At 43.2% G+C, this 16,483-nt stretch overlaps 3 protein-coding genes and 1 long non-coding RNA gene across 4 annotated transcripts; 3 read left to right on the forward strand and 1 right to left on the reverse strand.

Annotated features, from left to right (window-relative positions):
• The first annotated feature begins 3,194 nt into the window (after positions 1 to 3,194).
• LOC103995558 (aquaporin PIP2-7-like) lies at positions 3,195 to 4,704 on the forward strand. Its single transcript, XM_009416161.3, has 4 exons — positions 3,195 to 3,562; positions 3,657 to 3,952; positions 4,064 to 4,204; positions 4,308 to 4,704. The coding sequence occupies exons 1-4, from the start codon at positions 3,277 to 3,279 to the stop codon at positions 4,428 to 4,430; spliced, it is 846 nt and encodes a 281-aa protein (XP_009414436.2). The 5' UTR covers positions 3,195 to 3,276; the 3' UTR covers positions 4,431 to 4,704.
• Positions 4,705 to 6,220: 1,516 nt separating this feature from the next.
• On the forward strand, positions 6,221 to 7,619 carry LOC103995557 (aquaporin PIP2-7). Its single transcript, XM_009416160.3, has 4 exons — positions 6,221 to 6,574; positions 6,657 to 6,952; positions 7,034 to 7,174; positions 7,270 to 7,619. Exons 1-4 carry the CDS (start codon positions 6,283 to 6,285, stop codon positions 7,387 to 7,389), a joined length of 849 nt encoding a protein of 282 aa, XP_009414435.2. The 5' UTR covers positions 6,221 to 6,282; the 3' UTR covers positions 7,390 to 7,619.
• Positions 7,620 to 8,761: 1,142 nt separating this feature from the next.
• LOC103995555 (mavicyanin-like) lies at positions 8,762 to 9,656 on the reverse strand. The gene is made up of 2 exons (XM_009416159.3): positions 9,406 to 9,656; positions 8,762 to 9,331 (listed from the first exon to the last, which is right to left on the reverse strand). The coding sequence occupies exons 1-2, from the start codon at positions 9,581 to 9,583 to the stop codon at positions 9,000 to 9,002; spliced, it is 510 nt and encodes a 169-aa protein (XP_009414434.2). The 5' UTR covers positions 9,584 to 9,656; the 3' UTR covers positions 8,762 to 8,999.
• Positions 9,657 to 13,107: 3,451 nt separating this feature from the next.
• Positions 13,108 to 15,905, forward strand: LOC135618297 (uncharacterized). The gene is made up of 3 exons (XR_010488961.1): positions 13,108 to 13,222; positions 14,075 to 14,318; positions 15,344 to 15,905. It is a non-coding gene; the product is annotated as an uncharacterized LOC135618297 (long non-coding RNA).
• Positions 15,906 to 16,483: the final 578 nt, after the last annotated feature.

A 16,483-nucleotide genomic window follows, 5' to 3' on the forward strand; every position in this document is an offset into this window, starting at 1 on the left:
TGCATATATCTATAAAGAAAATTAAATTCTTTGTTACATGAAAAAAAAAAGTCAAAGTTCTTCATCATTTGAGATCGATTATACGACATCTTAGTAACATTTGATCATCAAATTTTTGGACTCATATTATGGAGGAAGAAAATTTTTTAAAACTTTAAATAAATTACAAAGATCAACTATCAAATGATATATCAAAAAATCGATGCAATAATAATATGGTTTGATAAATTCTGCCTATATCAATAAAAGAAATTAAAATTTTTACTATGTGAATCTCTAACTATCATATCTTTTGAGTTATGATACCACTTTATTATGGAGGGAGAGATGAATTCCAAAAAATTAAAAAAAAAACTTCGGAGATAAATAATCGAAAGCATACCAAAAAAATTGACTTAAGATTAACGTGGTTCGATAAATCCTGACTATATCCATGAAAAAAAAATAAATTATTTTCTATCTAAGATTAGTTACAAGACCTTGAGTTATTCTTACTAAGCATATATTTCTTTGTATATCCTCTCACATAAACCCTAAATAATTTATATATTTTTTCTCATCCTTTTTAGAAACCCTAGAGGGTACCCTCTCAAAAGTATTCCTCATATCTTACCTTATCTATATCAAAATATAGAGATAATTGAGATATAGAGTTGTCTTCTTTCATGAAAACTCCTCCTTATACTATGATTCTTTATTATACTAGTACATTAGCTCTAAGGATAGTAAAATACCTGTCAATCTCAATAATCTCTTCTTTGGTGAGATTTTATTCATTTTTATAGCATGTTAAGAGAAAATATATCTTCTTACAATCTTCATTACTTATCCTTGTTAAATATTTGATCATCAAATCTTTTGGGTTCTAATACAACTTATCGGGAAGGACAAAAAGATTTTCAAATTCAAAACAAGTCGTAGAGATCAATAATCAAACGATATACTAGAAAGTCAACACAAGATTAATGTAATTCGATAAATTCAACTTATATTCATAGAAAAATCAAAATTTTTAACATACAAGACCCTTGAGTTATCTTCACTCGAGCATATATATTTTTGCATTCCCACTCACATAAACTCTCAAAAAATTTATATTTTTTCCTTTATCCTCTCTGAAAACTCTAAAAAGTATCATCTTTAGAAACCTTAAAACAAATCCAAAAATATCAAAAATCTTTCTCACATTTTATTTCTTCTATCAAAACATACATAAGATATTTATAGAAAAACTAAGTCCTAATTGTCAAATAAAAAATATTACGAGAATTTTTTCTTATATTATGTTTTTTTTTTTATTTCACGTTTTAAAATATCAAAATACTTATCATTCCTAATAATTTAATATTTTAAATAAAATTAAGCTTGAGATTCCACGTGTCCAAGCTGAAATATTAGTTGCATATTTCATTTGCTAAGTACATTGTTGCTGCAAACAAACACCTGATTAATTTAGAGGGTACTTTCATCTACAGTGCGGCACCAAAGCACTCGACTTCATCTTCCAAACTCAGCTCCGCTGATGAGTTCCTCTGATCTCAACAGCTCAAGGCACGGAACAATGGTTCGAGAGTACACCGACTTCTGGCATCGGCACAGTAGGTTCTTTTCTCCTCACGAGATCCCATCGTCACTGCATTACAAGCATCCAGTTTCTGTAGCAGCAACACAAGGGAAAAGCAATCTGCATTTGTCTGAAACTTGCATGTGTAATCCAGCGCAAGACGATTCCTGACCACATCTAATGCAAAGAACTAATAATGGACCACCTCATCTCCAACTAGCAAGCAATTCATGTGTCAAAATCAATTTTGATAAAAGATAATTGCAATTCAATCTGATATAGATGTTGACTCATAGCTCAATAAACTTAAACTAATGCATAAGTACTAACCATCGAGTAAACTAATATCATTATATACTTTGAAGATTACTATTGATAACCCTACACTTTATACAACCACCTTTAATGATAATGAAATACTATTATTTTACATAATCACCTAATTATCTTCATATAATCCATTTTATCCTTCGATGTCGAAACCCTAACTACGTCTCCTCTGATCATCTCTTACGATTATCAAATTGATGATATTTATGTCGAGAGTGTTGACACTAAGCGATAATAAATTGATGATATTTATGTCTAAGGGATAAATATTACCATAAATATATTTCTTAAGATTCATCCAAGTAAAAGAAAGGAATCATTATCCAATTGATTAATTAAAATCATTACATTATCCCTCCGCTTGGTTGGACGTGCCAAGTTATTGGCTCCATGATCGTTTGTATTAGTCGAGATCGTCGTCGATCAAATTGCCTTGGGCAAAAATGAAAGCCGGCAGTAGTCATCATATGGTGCAATAAAAGCATTGTTTTCTTACACAAGCCAACAAGGCAATGTGCAAGATGGCGACACTATATGTATTTTATGAGATAATATCTGTCCTTGCCACGTTTTAATCGACAAGAGATAAACACATTATGGTCACTAAATCGCATGCAAATCAATATGTTAATGTATGGGTTCGTAATAGCCGTACGATCGACCCCTCGTGATCCGGCGGCTTCTCCTAATGGTCGAAGAGCGGGCGGGATCACGTGGACTGCTTTTGCGTGGGACCCGACCGATCCCGTGGTGGGCGGCCGCCACGGAGGCCTCTTGGCGTCGAGTCGGCAATTTTGACTCGGTCAATGGGATCGATCGCAAGGCTTCCGCTTCGTTCGACGAGCACATACGGACGTACACCGGCCTGACAGCTTCTCTGAGAGTGGATAAACGTTTGATCTCACGAGGTGGTACTGATCATTTCCAGGTCACTGCAACTGCGAGGGAGGCAGTGGACATGATCGTGATCCGGTGCTGCTGTCAGTCTCTGCCATGTGATCTCCAGCCGATGGTCAATATGCTCTCTCATATTGCACTCTGATCTCATGGGTGGATGGCCATCCGGTACTTACCCGTCGGCCCTTCTGCTCACCACGGAACCATTCCTCCATTTTGGATAGCTTACCGGTGTCGGATGCCAGCCTTTCCCTCCTCTGTAGCAGCTATGTTAGATGGCACGAGGCGAAAGGACCGCAGAGAGAGAATGTCTCTCTCTCTCTCTCTCTCTCTCTCTCTCTCTCTCTACCAATTAAAGTTCGTGTAAGCCAAGGCCAGTTCTGTGGTACGCTATAAATCCCCGCAGCCTCTCTTGCTCTCTGGTCAGTGCAGCAAAGGCGCTTCTTGGACACCAAAGAAACGGAAAGGAGGGGGGAGAGACAGGGATGACGAAGGAGGAGATGGCGGAGCACCCGCCGGCGAAGGATTACCACGACCCCCCGCCGGCGCCGCTGCTGGGCCTTGGAGAGCTCAAGCTATGGTCATTCTATCGGGCCGTCATCGCCGAGTTCATCGCCACACTGCTGTTCCTCTACGTCACCGTGGCCACCATCATCGGCTACAAGGCCCAGTCTCAGAACGACGAGTGCGGCGGCGTCGGCATCCTCGGCATCGCCTGGGCCTTCGGCGGCATGATCTTTGTCCTCGTCTACTGCACCGCCGGCATCTCTGGTTCTGGCATCATATCACTCTAAACTCGTCGGGTTTTTGGACGAAGAGTCACTCCGTTAAGCTGATGATGTTGTCGTTCGCTTGATCTCTTCAGGTGGGCACATAAACCCGGCCGTAACATTCGGCCTGTTTCTGGCGCGGAAGGTGTCGCTGCTGCGCGCGGTGTTCTACATGGTGGCGCAGTGCATGGGGGCCATATGCGGCGTCGGAATCGTGAAGGGCATCACGAAACACCAGTTCAACAGGTTCGGCGGCGGGGCTAATGTGGTGGCTCCAGGCTACTCCGAGGGCACCGCGCTCGGCGCCGAGATCATCGGCACCTTCTTGCTCGTCTACACCGTCTTCGCCGCCACCGACCCCAAGCGCCGCGCTCGCGACTCCCACGTCCCGGTATGTGATTCATCTCACATGCATGACTCACTCGTCATCCATGCACCCACACGAACGCTCCATTTCTCTGAACGAGATCGTTGTGCTAAAGCTTTCGTCATTGTGGTGCAGGTGTTGGCTCCTCTGCCCATCGGGTTTGCTGTGTTCATGGTTCACTTGGCCACCATTCCCATAACTGGCACGGGCATCAACCCCGCTAGGAGCTTCGGACCCGCCGTCATTTACAACCGGCACAAGCCCTGGCATGATCACGTCGGTCTCTTCGCGTCTCCAAAGTCCTTTACGTGATTTCCTTTTTGCCTCGAGCGATCGATTCATGAGTATAATTTCTTGCATCGTGCATGCGTCGGTGCAGTGGATCTTCTGGGTGGGTCCTTTCGTCGGAGCACTGGCGGCGGAGGTATACCACCAGCACGTGTTGAGGGCGGCGAACGTCAAGACTTTGGGGTCGTTCAGGAGCAGCCGGAGCAACTGTTAGTGTGTGAAACTAAAAGAGCAGCACTGTTGGTGTGTGAAGGTGGTCTGAAGCCTGCGACATGGATTGCTTGTGGAGTTTCTCTTTCCTTTGGGTTTCTTTTTCCTCACTGTTCTCCTGTGGACTCTTCGATTTATTGTCCAAACTAGCTTTGTGATGGGTGACATGATGTTTCCCTGTTTGGTTTGCCCGTGGAGGGGACTGTCGTCCTGCTTAGGAGCACCGTTCAAATATATCTTGACGATGAAGGTGTCTTCTGGCATTCCCCAGAGACTAATCCCCATTTGTTCTTGAGCTGTAAGGCAAATTACCTTTGGTGACGGTGAACAGGGAGATGCCGAAAGTGCTTTAGCCCTGTAAGTTGGATTTCTGGTGCCAAAGGTTTCATGTTCCATTAATTACTCCTCGTTTCCCAAACACAACTTACTAATTAATTTTCAGAAACCCTTCCAATTAAGCTCTGTAAAATGGATCGTTTTTGTTCACTGCAGTAAATCTCACATCTGATGGGGGAAAAAAATGGAATCGATTTATATGATCAGATGACTCCGTCATTATTAGTTTGAAGGATTAATGATCATTATAATTACTACCGGAAAACTTTGTTTTCTCTTGACTTAAGTTTTACCCTCTCATTATCTTGACAGCTGTTATTTGTATCTATTTCTTTCCTATTATAAGAATATTATTGATTTCCTATTTCTTTCCGCCGTATCTCCCTCGGAGATATGGTGTGGGCCCCCTTGAATGTGTGGCCATCCTGGTGGGGTCCCGCTTGCTGTGTTTTTTTCCTTTTGGCGAACTCGATGATGGGCCGATCCCAGCCGTCGGATGCTTGCACGTAAAGGTCAGCCGGGTGGGCCCGGACAGCGAAGTCCCGACAGGGACACGAATGACCTTGACACGTGTGCCGGGCCCCATGCACCCGCTGTCCCGAATGCGGAATGTCCAACCACCACGCTGCCGCCCCCATGACCGACGCCTCCGTCACCACCCTCCTTCTCTCTGGCCACGACGATACTCCTGCTGCTGCTGCTGCTGCTGCTGCTGCAAGACCATCAGTGCGAGTACATCATGCCTTGTTCCGTCCATTTCTCATTCCTTCTTCTTCTTCTTCTTCATGCGGTAACCGGTCAGTCTGTCCCTCTGGTTCTGAGCTCTTGGATGTGGCGGAGGAGATGGGCCACATGACATGGTCGGTCTCCTACGACGCAGAGCCTAGATGTCACTCGCTATGCAAAAGGCTAGGTTTTTAGCTCAGTGGTGTGGGAGATGGTGGATCACGAGCTCCCACTTCGCTTGTTTAGGACATGAGCCTGACAAGTTTCTGTCAGTCTCCTTGGTTCATCATCATCATCCTGCACCAGGATTCATCTCTTCTCCTTCGCGGGAAGGCGGTACTGCTCAACATCGTCATCCTCCACCCGATCGTCCCTGCTCCACTTCCGAGTGCAGGTCTCCGCCATGTGAGCTCCAACTCATGCTTTCGTAGATCCCAGTCTGATGCCTTTTGACAGCAAACGCGACGGTGTGTGGCGACGCAGAGGCGCCGCTTTTTATCCCGACATGTCATTAGTAACCGCTGCCGGGCTTTGGAAAGAAAGCCACGAAGTCACGACACCAGACGAGGAGGAAGAAAGAGAGAGAGAGAGAGAGATGTGACTCGTCGTGCACATGGTTGCGCTGTAACTGGGCCCTGTCACCTCTCTCTGTCGCCGCTATCACGTCTGCAACACCACCCAATAATAATGCACCTTTGGCTTCTACATTATAAATCTCCACCACCTCTTGTCTTCCTCCGTGCTGCAATCAAACATCCGTAGCTGGAGAGGAGAGAACAGAGTAGAGTAGGGAGATGTCGAAGGAGGTGATGGCGGAGGCAGAGCACCCGCCGGCGAAGGACTACCATGATCCTCCGCCGGCGCCGCTGCTGGACCTGGGGGAGCTCATGCTCTGGTCCTTCTACCGCGCACTCATCGCCGAGTTCATCGCCACGCTGTTGTTCCTTTACGTCACCGTGGCCACCGTCATCGGCTACAAGGCACAGTCCCAGGACGACCAGTGTGGCGGCGTCGGCATCCTTGGCATCGCCTGGGCTTTCGGCGGCATGATCTTTATCCTCGTTTACTGCACCGCCGGCATCTCTGGTTCTGGCTTCATTTCTCTCTCGACTCGTTGGATTTTGGAGGAAGTGCCACTTGTTTTAAGCTGCTGTTTGCTCCTCATCAGGTGGACACATAAACCCGGCCGTCACGTTGGGTCTGTTCCTGGCGCGGAAGGTGTCGCTGCTGCGCGCGGTGATGTACATGGTGGCGCAGTGCTTGGGGGCCATATGCGGTGTCGGGATCGTGAAGGGCATCATGAAGCACCAATTCAACGCCTTCGGCGGCGGGGCAAACTCTGTAGCCGCAGGATACTCCAAGGGCACCGCGCTCGGCGCCGAGAGCATCGGCACCTTCGTGCTCGTCTACACCGTCCTCTCCGCCACCGACCCCAAGCGCAGCGCCCGCGACTCCCACGTCCCGGTATGTGATTAATCTCACACGCACGACTCGCTTTGCGGCGATGCACCGGCCACACGAACGCTTCATTTCTCCGTGTTGCAGGTGTTGGCTCCGCTGCCCATTGGGTTCGCTGTGTTCATGGTTCACTTGGCCACCATTCCCATAACTGGCACGGGCATCAACCCGGCGAGGAGCTTCGGAGCCGCCGTCATTTACAACCAGCACAAACCCTGGCATGACCACGTCAGTGTCTTCGCATCTCATAGATCCTGCTCTGCCAATCTCTGTTTCGTTTATCTTCTTCGAGTCTGATTTGGTTCGTGCATGCTTTGGTGCAGTGGATCTTCTGGGTGGGTCCTTTCGTCGGAGCTCTGGCGGCGGCGGTGTACCACCAGTACGTGCTGAGGGCGGCGGCACTGAAAGCTTTGGGCTCGTTCAGGAGCAGCCGCAGCAACTAAAAGAGCCGCTGCACCTTTGCGTTCCCTTCTCCGTCTGCCTTTTGTTAGCATGTGAAAGTGTTTGCTTTTTGTCCTCAACTCTGTTGCCCTGTGGACTCCTTAATTCATTCTCTTAAGCAGCTTTTAGTGGGCTACATAATGTTTTAACTCATTTGGCTTTTGTTTGATTTGCTTGTGGAGGGGACTGTAATATTTTTCAGATGACTATTATTATTATATCTTTTTAGCTTTGTTTTTGCTGCAATTATGGGATATTACATTCCCTAAAAACTGGCCATTGACCTCAGATCAATCCCACTCTCCTCTATTTCATCAAAACAATTCATACAAATCTATGAAGCATAGGAATCAAAAATCAAATCACAAGTTCAACAAATCAGACACAGACAAAAGAGTCTATTATATGTTCATGTTCACTGCTAAGCTCATGATGTCAGGGGTGGCAACGAAGCTACAGAACACAATAGTACAAACATAATTATCTGTTCCCTTTAGGAGTGGGAAAGTTTGTGCAGCACAGTGCATAGATTCCTTTGCCTACACTTAGAATTGACATGCATGACAATTCACCTAACCCTGGCAACCTCCAAAATAACACACAGTCAAGTGATTTCTTCTGCTTGTCATAACATCACCATCATCTTTTTTTTGGTCTCTGAAAAATATTGTGCAAAAGGTGGAATATTTCAGGAAACACATGGTGTTGGTACTATTGGGTTCTTTTGTCTCCAAATGATGCAAATGATGATTCCCCTCAGCAGCTCCTTTTCAATCATTATTAAGCAGTTCTCAGAACAGTCAAAGTAAGCTATAAAGCTTGATACTGTGATGTGGAGATCCTCTCCCTCTTGTAAAGGTTTTCTTCTGCTACTCTAATTACATTCTCAGTGTTGTCCATCTAATCTTTTTCTTATAATAATAATAATTTTTTTATCTGATTGAGATTTATAAAAAAATATTATATATTTAATTAAGTTAAAATTATTTTTAATATTTATTTATACTTTTTATAAATTTTTTTAAAGTCTTTGTCTATCTTTGTACATCACATCTTATGTTCATACCATATTAAATAATTTTTATAATAATTTTCATATCTCAATGGTATGAATATATATATATATATATATATATATATATATATATATATATATATATATATATATATTATTTAAAATCTAATACATATAAAATATTATTAATCTAATAACCATCTTATAAATTTTGATATTTAATTTACTTGATAAATGATCATCATAAGTATCATTATTGTTATTCTCCAATTTTAGAGAGTTTAAACCACCAATAAGATGTTGAGGTATGGAGAAGAACATGTAGTATAAGAATGTTTGCTTTGTGCACTTGTTCCCCATGAAAAGGACTGCCAACAGTCATTATTCTTTCTCTCATTGACCTTTTGTTTGGATGAATACTTGACCAAATATTGACAGCTATAAAGCATCTTTTTCTTTGTCTCATAATGGCAGGCTTTTACGAGTCTGACTTCAAATCCTCCGAAGGATGAGAAATGGAGAGGAAGACGGAGCCAATCAATCAATGTTGTGAGTTACATCGATCACCAGCCCACCCAGTGATGCATCGTTCATCATTCAATAATACAGCGAGCCCCACATCCCCATGGTCAAACCCAAAAGCCACACCGGCGCTCCTCGGGGGGCCGCACCGCCCTGCGCCGGCGCCTGCGGCTGCGCCTCGACGCCCCCTTGGGAGCTCGAATTCGCCACGCTAATGCTGAACTTCATCCCGCCCAGGCAGTGCCCGCTGGTGTTGCATATGAACCAGTACGTCGTCGCCTCCTCGAGGGCGACGCGGTCGGCGCCGCTCGCGTACCTCCTTAGCACGCCGGAGCTGGAGTTGCACGACCTGTACGTCTCCTCCGTCACCTGATACACGTCGTGCTGCCCCGCCAGGTACCTGAAAACTACATCACGATGAAGCTGTAGTGATCGTCGCTGGTACGCACACACACGTACGTCGTCGATGTATAGAACATACCGAGAACGTCGCCGACGGTGAAGTTGTACTTCTCGGACCAGGTGAGGTAGTTGGTGCCGGTGTTCCACCCGTCGTCGTCGCCGACCGTGTAGTCCGTGGCCGCGACGTTGTGAAGCGCCATGAGAGGCAGTAGGATGAGGGCAAAGATGGCGTCGCGCAGGAAGAGGAGGGAAGGCATGACTTGTGTTGATGAAAGAGGAAGAAGACGCGCAGGTTCTGTGGATTGAATTTGGTGTGGGGTGCCGCTTTAGGTAGTTGGATAAGGGATTTAATTGGAAGAGTCAAGTCTACCAGGAAGTGCTGCACCAGTTGCTCTCCCATTATAGAAGACACAAGCTTCGAGCTGTCTTCCTCCTCAGTGTTTGTTTGTCAATTCCTTCACTAATCTTCATGTCTACTTTGACATTGGACGGTTCTAATTCGATTATTTTTTTTATCTAATAAAAATAGAATTTTTAGGATATGATAAGTTCATTTTGTTTGAGCAATATAAGAACCAAGAGCTCGTAAGTCCGTCAGATCTCCCTTACCCTCAAAATTACTTTTTAGAACTCATTTAAACCACCGTAAGCTCATTAAATCCAATTTCTCAATTATAATATTTTTAATAGATTTATAATATTTTTCAAACCACTGTAAGCTGAGTCATAAACACTAAACTAATATGAAAATTTTCCTATTTATTTATTTTCCTTCCTAAAATTGTAAACTTATATATTTAAAAAAATTATTTTTATAATACTTTTGAATAACCTTATAAAGGTGTAAAAAACAGCATAAGTATTACATCATAAAATAGGATCAAAACTCACAAATAAACATCATTATCCATCAATCTAAAAAATAAGCTAAAATCATATTACTATAATAAATTATATAATGTGAAAGAGTTAGGCCTAACCCACTTTGGCCCAATCAGCCCACAAAGCCGTTCCCGGTTGTTCCCATTCTAGAATGTTCTCCGATGCGCACCGTTCTCCTTTTTTTCCCCCGGAACTCGTCCCCTGGCGTCTGTCACCCGGAAGGCACCCAACGTGGGCCCTGCTCGGTCTCCGAGGCGGTTCGCCAGGACCAACCCAGGAGAATCGCAGACCATATATATAAAACGTTCCCCGTTACAAACACCCCCCAAATGAAACAGCGGCACGCTACATACCGTTGGATGCAAGCAATCGCGGAAGCGAAGGGGAATGGAAACCCTTCACCTCGACCCGGTGGTGCCTCCCTCCTCCTCCTCCGCCTCCACCGCCCCCCGTGGCCTCTTCACTGCCGCCGAGCTCGCGGCGGCGGAGCGACTCGTCCAGCTCAGCGCCAACAGCGGCACCCTCTCCGTCACGGCGACGGCGGAGGACCGGACCTCGTCTTCGTCTCCGCGGTCCGTCAACGCACGGCCACCGTCCCAGGTGACGATCCCGATGGAGAACGTGGAGGAAGACGACGACGAGGAGATACGGCCCAGGAGGAGGACGCCGCGGTACCGGCCGATCGCAGACATCTACGCGGCCACGCGGCCCGTCGATCGCGTCACGAGGATGTGTGGCGTGCAGCGGCGCGAGAAGAAGAGGACGAGAGGAGAGGATTAGCGACGCCGAACTTATGGAAGAGTCGATGTGCTCTCCACCCCATTACGTTTGGGGTTTCTTTGTATCAGATTCGCCCCTTAGAGAGAGAGGGAGCCATAGAGGAAGAGAGACTCCTATGTAGCCTTTAGTTGTTATTGTTATTGTTGTTGAGAGAGAGAGAGAGAGAGAAAGAGAGAGTCGTGTAAACTATTGATGTTGGAATTATGGCACAAGATCTGCCTTTTGTGATCCCTAATGCACATAAGTTTTTAGCTTTCATGTTGTGGTTTGCAATAAACACGTCTGTATGCCTCCTTCAAAACAAACCGATGGCATGTTTCCTTGCGCCCGTTTCAACAAAGGTCTATATATATATATATATATATATAGATATATATATATATATATATATATATATATATATATATATATATATATATATATATATATATATATATATATATATATATATATATATATATGTATGTATTATTGGTTTAGGTGTGTTCAGTGTTAGAACACAATCACAAATTACACATATGAAGCTAACAAGACGTATAGAGTTTAGAGCGAAGGAATATGAAGGCGTTGAAATGCCATCCTCACTCTAGAGGAAATTGTCTACAAGGAAAACGAAGGAAAACAAGTACATAGAAACACGCAGAGCGCCACCGTTCCTTTCATGCTCACCCGCGAGACAACGGAAACACGACTCGTCATGGAAGTCATCGAGTCGGCTTCCTTTTTCCTGATCCCACTCGGATTTCTATTCAAGCTTACATTGATATCTCCACGAAACCCAACCCACCCCTTCTCTTCCCTTCCCTTCCCTTCCTCTTCGAGCCCCTAACGCACCAAGAGAAACCAGAATGGATGCACTTTTGGGAGCCAACCTCGAGATTCTCCCTTCCTTCTCCGGCGATCTCTTCACCCCCGCCGAGCTATCTGCCGCGACGCAGCTAGTCCAGCTTCGCGGGAGCACCCGAGGCGAGTCGTCGGCGCCGCAGAAACCCACCTTCTCGCCCTCCCTCTCATCCTCCCTCAGCTCCGTCGGCACTCGGCGGAAGGCCCCACTGGAAACAGAGACGGGGGAGGAGCTGTGTCCACGGCGGAGAAAGAAGTGGCGGTACCGCCTCGTGGTCGATCTCTACGCCGCCGCGGAACGGGTGGTGTGTAGCGACCACAGAAGACGAGATGGAATCGTACTCGTTCCTAGCTAACTTGGTTAGCCTGCAGTATTCTGGCCTTGCCAAATGAAAACCTAAGAAACGCATGCCTTCTCGTTGTACTCGTGCATCGCCTTGCTTGTGCGTGTTGATGTGCTTCCTTGAGGTAAAAGAAAGCTGACTTCATGTCATCCACGCACAAACAACTGCCAAATCTACCTGTAGGTTCAAGCCCCGCCCATTGCGCCACCTCGAAAGGCCCTCCGCGTTCGCTCCTACGGCGGCCGGCAGGGGCGGTGTCGACGCTTGCGTCATCCGGTCCAAGAAGAAACCGAGGAAGAAGAAAGCGTCGGTGAGGACGAAACGTTACGAGGCGCGTTGGACAATTTCTACTACGCGGAACCAACGGCAGCAACTCTTTTTAATGTTATCGATCGCTGTTTTCAGGAAACACTTTCCGGAATCTGAAAACAACAGCTAATTATCATTTTGTCGGTCTAATTGTAGGTTCAGACCAATTGAATTATAGTTCAACTAATTAATCGGTCTTCATCTAGATTTAGGAATTAATTATAGATAATCTTATATAATTAATTATCTTTAGTATTTCGATCATTATACTTTCAAAAATTATATTGAGATTTCTATATTAAAAAATAAAATATTAAAATTTTATATAGAATTAAAAAATAATTTTATAATAATAATTTTTTTTAAAAAAAAATATTAAAACAACGGAAACAAATATTTTATTTTCGTAAGTATAAAAATCTCAATATAAAAATAATTAATTATAGAAGATAATATATAATTAACTCATTTGAGCAATAAGAAAGATGCCGGTCTGATGACATATATCTAACCCGGTCCACACGGCCCCACCCGGAGACATGGTTCTCAGTTTTAATCGAATCCGGGCCGGAATCGATTGGAGCTCTACCTATAAATTGACCCCCGCCGCCCCCCCCTCTTAGAGTGACGCTTCATTGGTTTGTTTTGCTTCTTCCAGTCACCGATGGCTCCTCGCCTCCCACATCTCGTCGTCGCCCCCAAGATCGGGATCCCGCCACATTCGCGATAGTCGTCGAGGTTCGAAACCCGTCGCCGCTCCTCTTATTTTCCGGTTGATCACTTCTCTAATAATCCGGCGACAATACCCGTCTCGTGGGATCTTTAGCTCCGCAGTCGGCGTCAAACCCTGGACGCTTTCTGTCTTCAGATTGGTCTTTGCATAAACCTTGCGGTTTGTTGGTATCGATAGTTGTGTCTGTAGGATTCAAGACCAACTTGGATAGGTGTGGGTGAGAACCCTAGTGTTTAGCTTGCCATCCTTGTAGACGATTTACATTCGATTTTGATCTGTTTTAGGTATGGTTTTTGAGCAGGGCTTCCCTGCCATTTGTCATGATTCAACTCCACAATGTGCAACACTAGGGCTTATTTATTGCCTCTTTGATAGTTATAGGGGGATTTGTGATTTCTTTTGGGTCACTTCTGAGAAGTATGATTGCTGAGGTTAGTTGCCGTGAACTCAATATTTGACCTGAAGTTTCAGCTTCTTTTTCAGACCATAGTAGGATAGGGAGGATCAGACCATTCTAAGAACGGTGAATCTTTTGTCTTTGTGAACTCTGTTGGTTCTCATTTTTTTAGTTTGAATATCAGCAGCTTAAAAATGATACAAATCAGATGCAGAAACTCGTTTGAATATTTGTTCTAGCTAGTGATTCTTGTTCATGTTCGATACAATGTTTATTCCACTTGGGCTTTAGAGTTTTGTTGTACCAACAGAAAAAAGATATTAAGAACCAAAATTAAGAATTTAAGAAACTTAAAACTGGAATAACTGATGGGAAAAAAAAAGATTTGGTTTGTATGCTTTCTGATCAAAAGTTTGTTTGGTACTTTGCTAACTTAAATATATCCTGAAACATTGTCCAGGATATGGGCTGCTGAACAGGAACTGGAACTGATGTTGAGGCCATCACATATATTGATTGCATGGACAATACTGCAATTTTTTTTTAATCATCTGACTATTAGCTTATAAAACTGATCTTGCGGTTCCTGTTCTGAAAAATAGTTTATGACAGTCACTCATCTGTCTTTCAGGTTGGATCAGAGGAAATTTATATTGTTGATCGAGACATTGGAGTTCTTGATGCTGCTGCTACTGGGGAAACAGGTTGGTTTATCTGATAACAATTTCATTTTGATTGAAACCAATCATTTCTTATTATTTCATTTCCTCTCTTCATGTTTGTGATGTGTAAGTATTCTATTTTTTAGGAAGTTATGATAAAATCTTAAAAAGAGAAATAGGACTAATTATAGATTATATTATGTAATTAGTTACCTTTAGCTTTACATTTTCAAAAGTTATATTGAGATTCCTATATTTATGAAAATGAAATATTGAAATCCTTATAAAAGATTAAAAATATAATTTTAGAGTTAAAAAATCAAGAAAAAAAGATCTTATTAGAACAATGAGTCAATTGTTTCACTTTTCAAAACATAAGAATCAAGATGTTAAAGGTATCTAATTACAGGAATAATCTGTAATTAGTCCGAAAAAAGAGTGGATGAGCCACTTGCAGTATCTCTTGCCGATCTTGATTATGGTACCAAATTGGCGACTGAATTGTTTTCTGGGGCTAAGAAACACTTAGAGCCATCAGGTTTGGATTGGATAAAAGCAAATGAAGCTAATCACAAGGCAGACATTAGACTTTTCTGAAAGTACACCAGATGGGGAGGATGGGAATAAAGGGTCTGATGTTTCAGATAGTCTTATTGCTGAAAGCATGCATGAGACCATCGAAACAGAGAATCATATATAAGCAACAGAAAAAGGCTGAAGTGAAAGTTGAGGAGAATTTAGAGGAACCAGCACCAATGGGATTGCATGATGGCAGTAAAAAATCATACACAATGGATGATCCATGTAAATTCAAGCACTTTGATATTTCAGAAAACCCTTTGGATCATCGTTTTCTTGGTGATGCCTAAATGGTAATTGACATTTTCATGCAACTCATTTTTTAAAGGCAAATTTCATTATTGATTCAATATATTGTAATCACTGTTTGCCTGATCGATCACTGTGTCTGGATACATGATTTTCCTATATGGATGTTTGTGCTCTTTATATAATTTCTGTGGCTGTCCTAATATGTATACTTTTATAAAAAAAAAAAAAAAATGCAGAGTATTGTTGGTCGACCGGCTTCAAGTTAACACCAGCAGAAAATTTTGCGAGAGCTGCTTCCTGCACTGAATGCCACCAGTTTGAATATTTCCTCGATTCTGAAACCCAAGATGGACATGGGTTCCTCATCCTCTGTTGCTGCTACTGCTGCCTCGGCAGTTGAGGCGCCGGAGCTGGGTAGTCATGGGGGAGGAGAGGCCGGCCTTCTCGAAGCTGGACTCGACGTCGGTGTTGTTCTGGAGGGCCGCGTAGAGGCCGGCGATGAGATGAAGAAGTGGACGCCCGGGCCCACCTTCTCGTACTCCCGCAGTTGCACCGTGAACGCCATCTCCGGCGAGAGATAGTGCCAGGGTTTTCTGTGCCGGACGGAGCCCGGAGGGTTTTTGATAGCGGGTTCCAGTGTTTGCTGGGTTGAGGCGGAAGTCGACGAGGCGAAGAGGGGAGGGAAGTGCGACAAAACAAAGCTTCTCCGTGGTGAATATGAATAATACTTAAAGAACGTTATCATTTCATAACGTAGACTATCGGCGGTCCCATTTTTATTATTGACCATTTCTTTTATTATTATTAAAAAATAACAAAATATTATTTTATTTATTATTAATTTTATTTTTTTTCTTCTCGAGAATCTCTTATTTCATCCTCGCTATCAACATCGCTCTCTATCGATATTATAATCACTTGTTGCCTCGTTTGTCAAAGAAGAGGAGGAGAATGGAAAGAAAAGAAAAAAAGTATTTACCTTCATTTATAACAGGATGATTTAAAAATATTAAAAAAATTTAAAATGAGATTGTAAATGATAAACAAGAAATCTTTGTGAAATATGTTATGGATAAAACGAATATGATATTAATATTAAAAATATTCACTATTGATAAACTCTATAAAATAATAAAATATAATTATTCTATTTATAGTTCCTTAATTATCAATCATATCCATCAAAATCCTACTTGTGCTAAGGTCGCTTCTTGCCACTCCATCACTCGATGCTCACTACTTGGTACGTAAAGAAGAAGAAGAAATATAAGGAAATTAATAAGTAGAAGAAGAAAAAAAGAAAATTGGGAGGATGGTGAATGCATATATATATATATATATTAGGAATATTAAATTTTTTTTTAAGATGACGTTAT

Source organism: Musa acuminata, chromosome BXJ2-8, assembly GCF_036884655.1.
Source record: "Musa acuminata AAA Group cultivar baxijiao chromosome BXJ2-8, Cavendish_Baxijiao_AAA, whole genome shotgun sequence".
Taxonomy (NCBI): domain Eukaryota; kingdom Viridiplantae; phylum Streptophyta; class Magnoliopsida; order Zingiberales; family Musaceae; genus Musa; species Musa acuminata.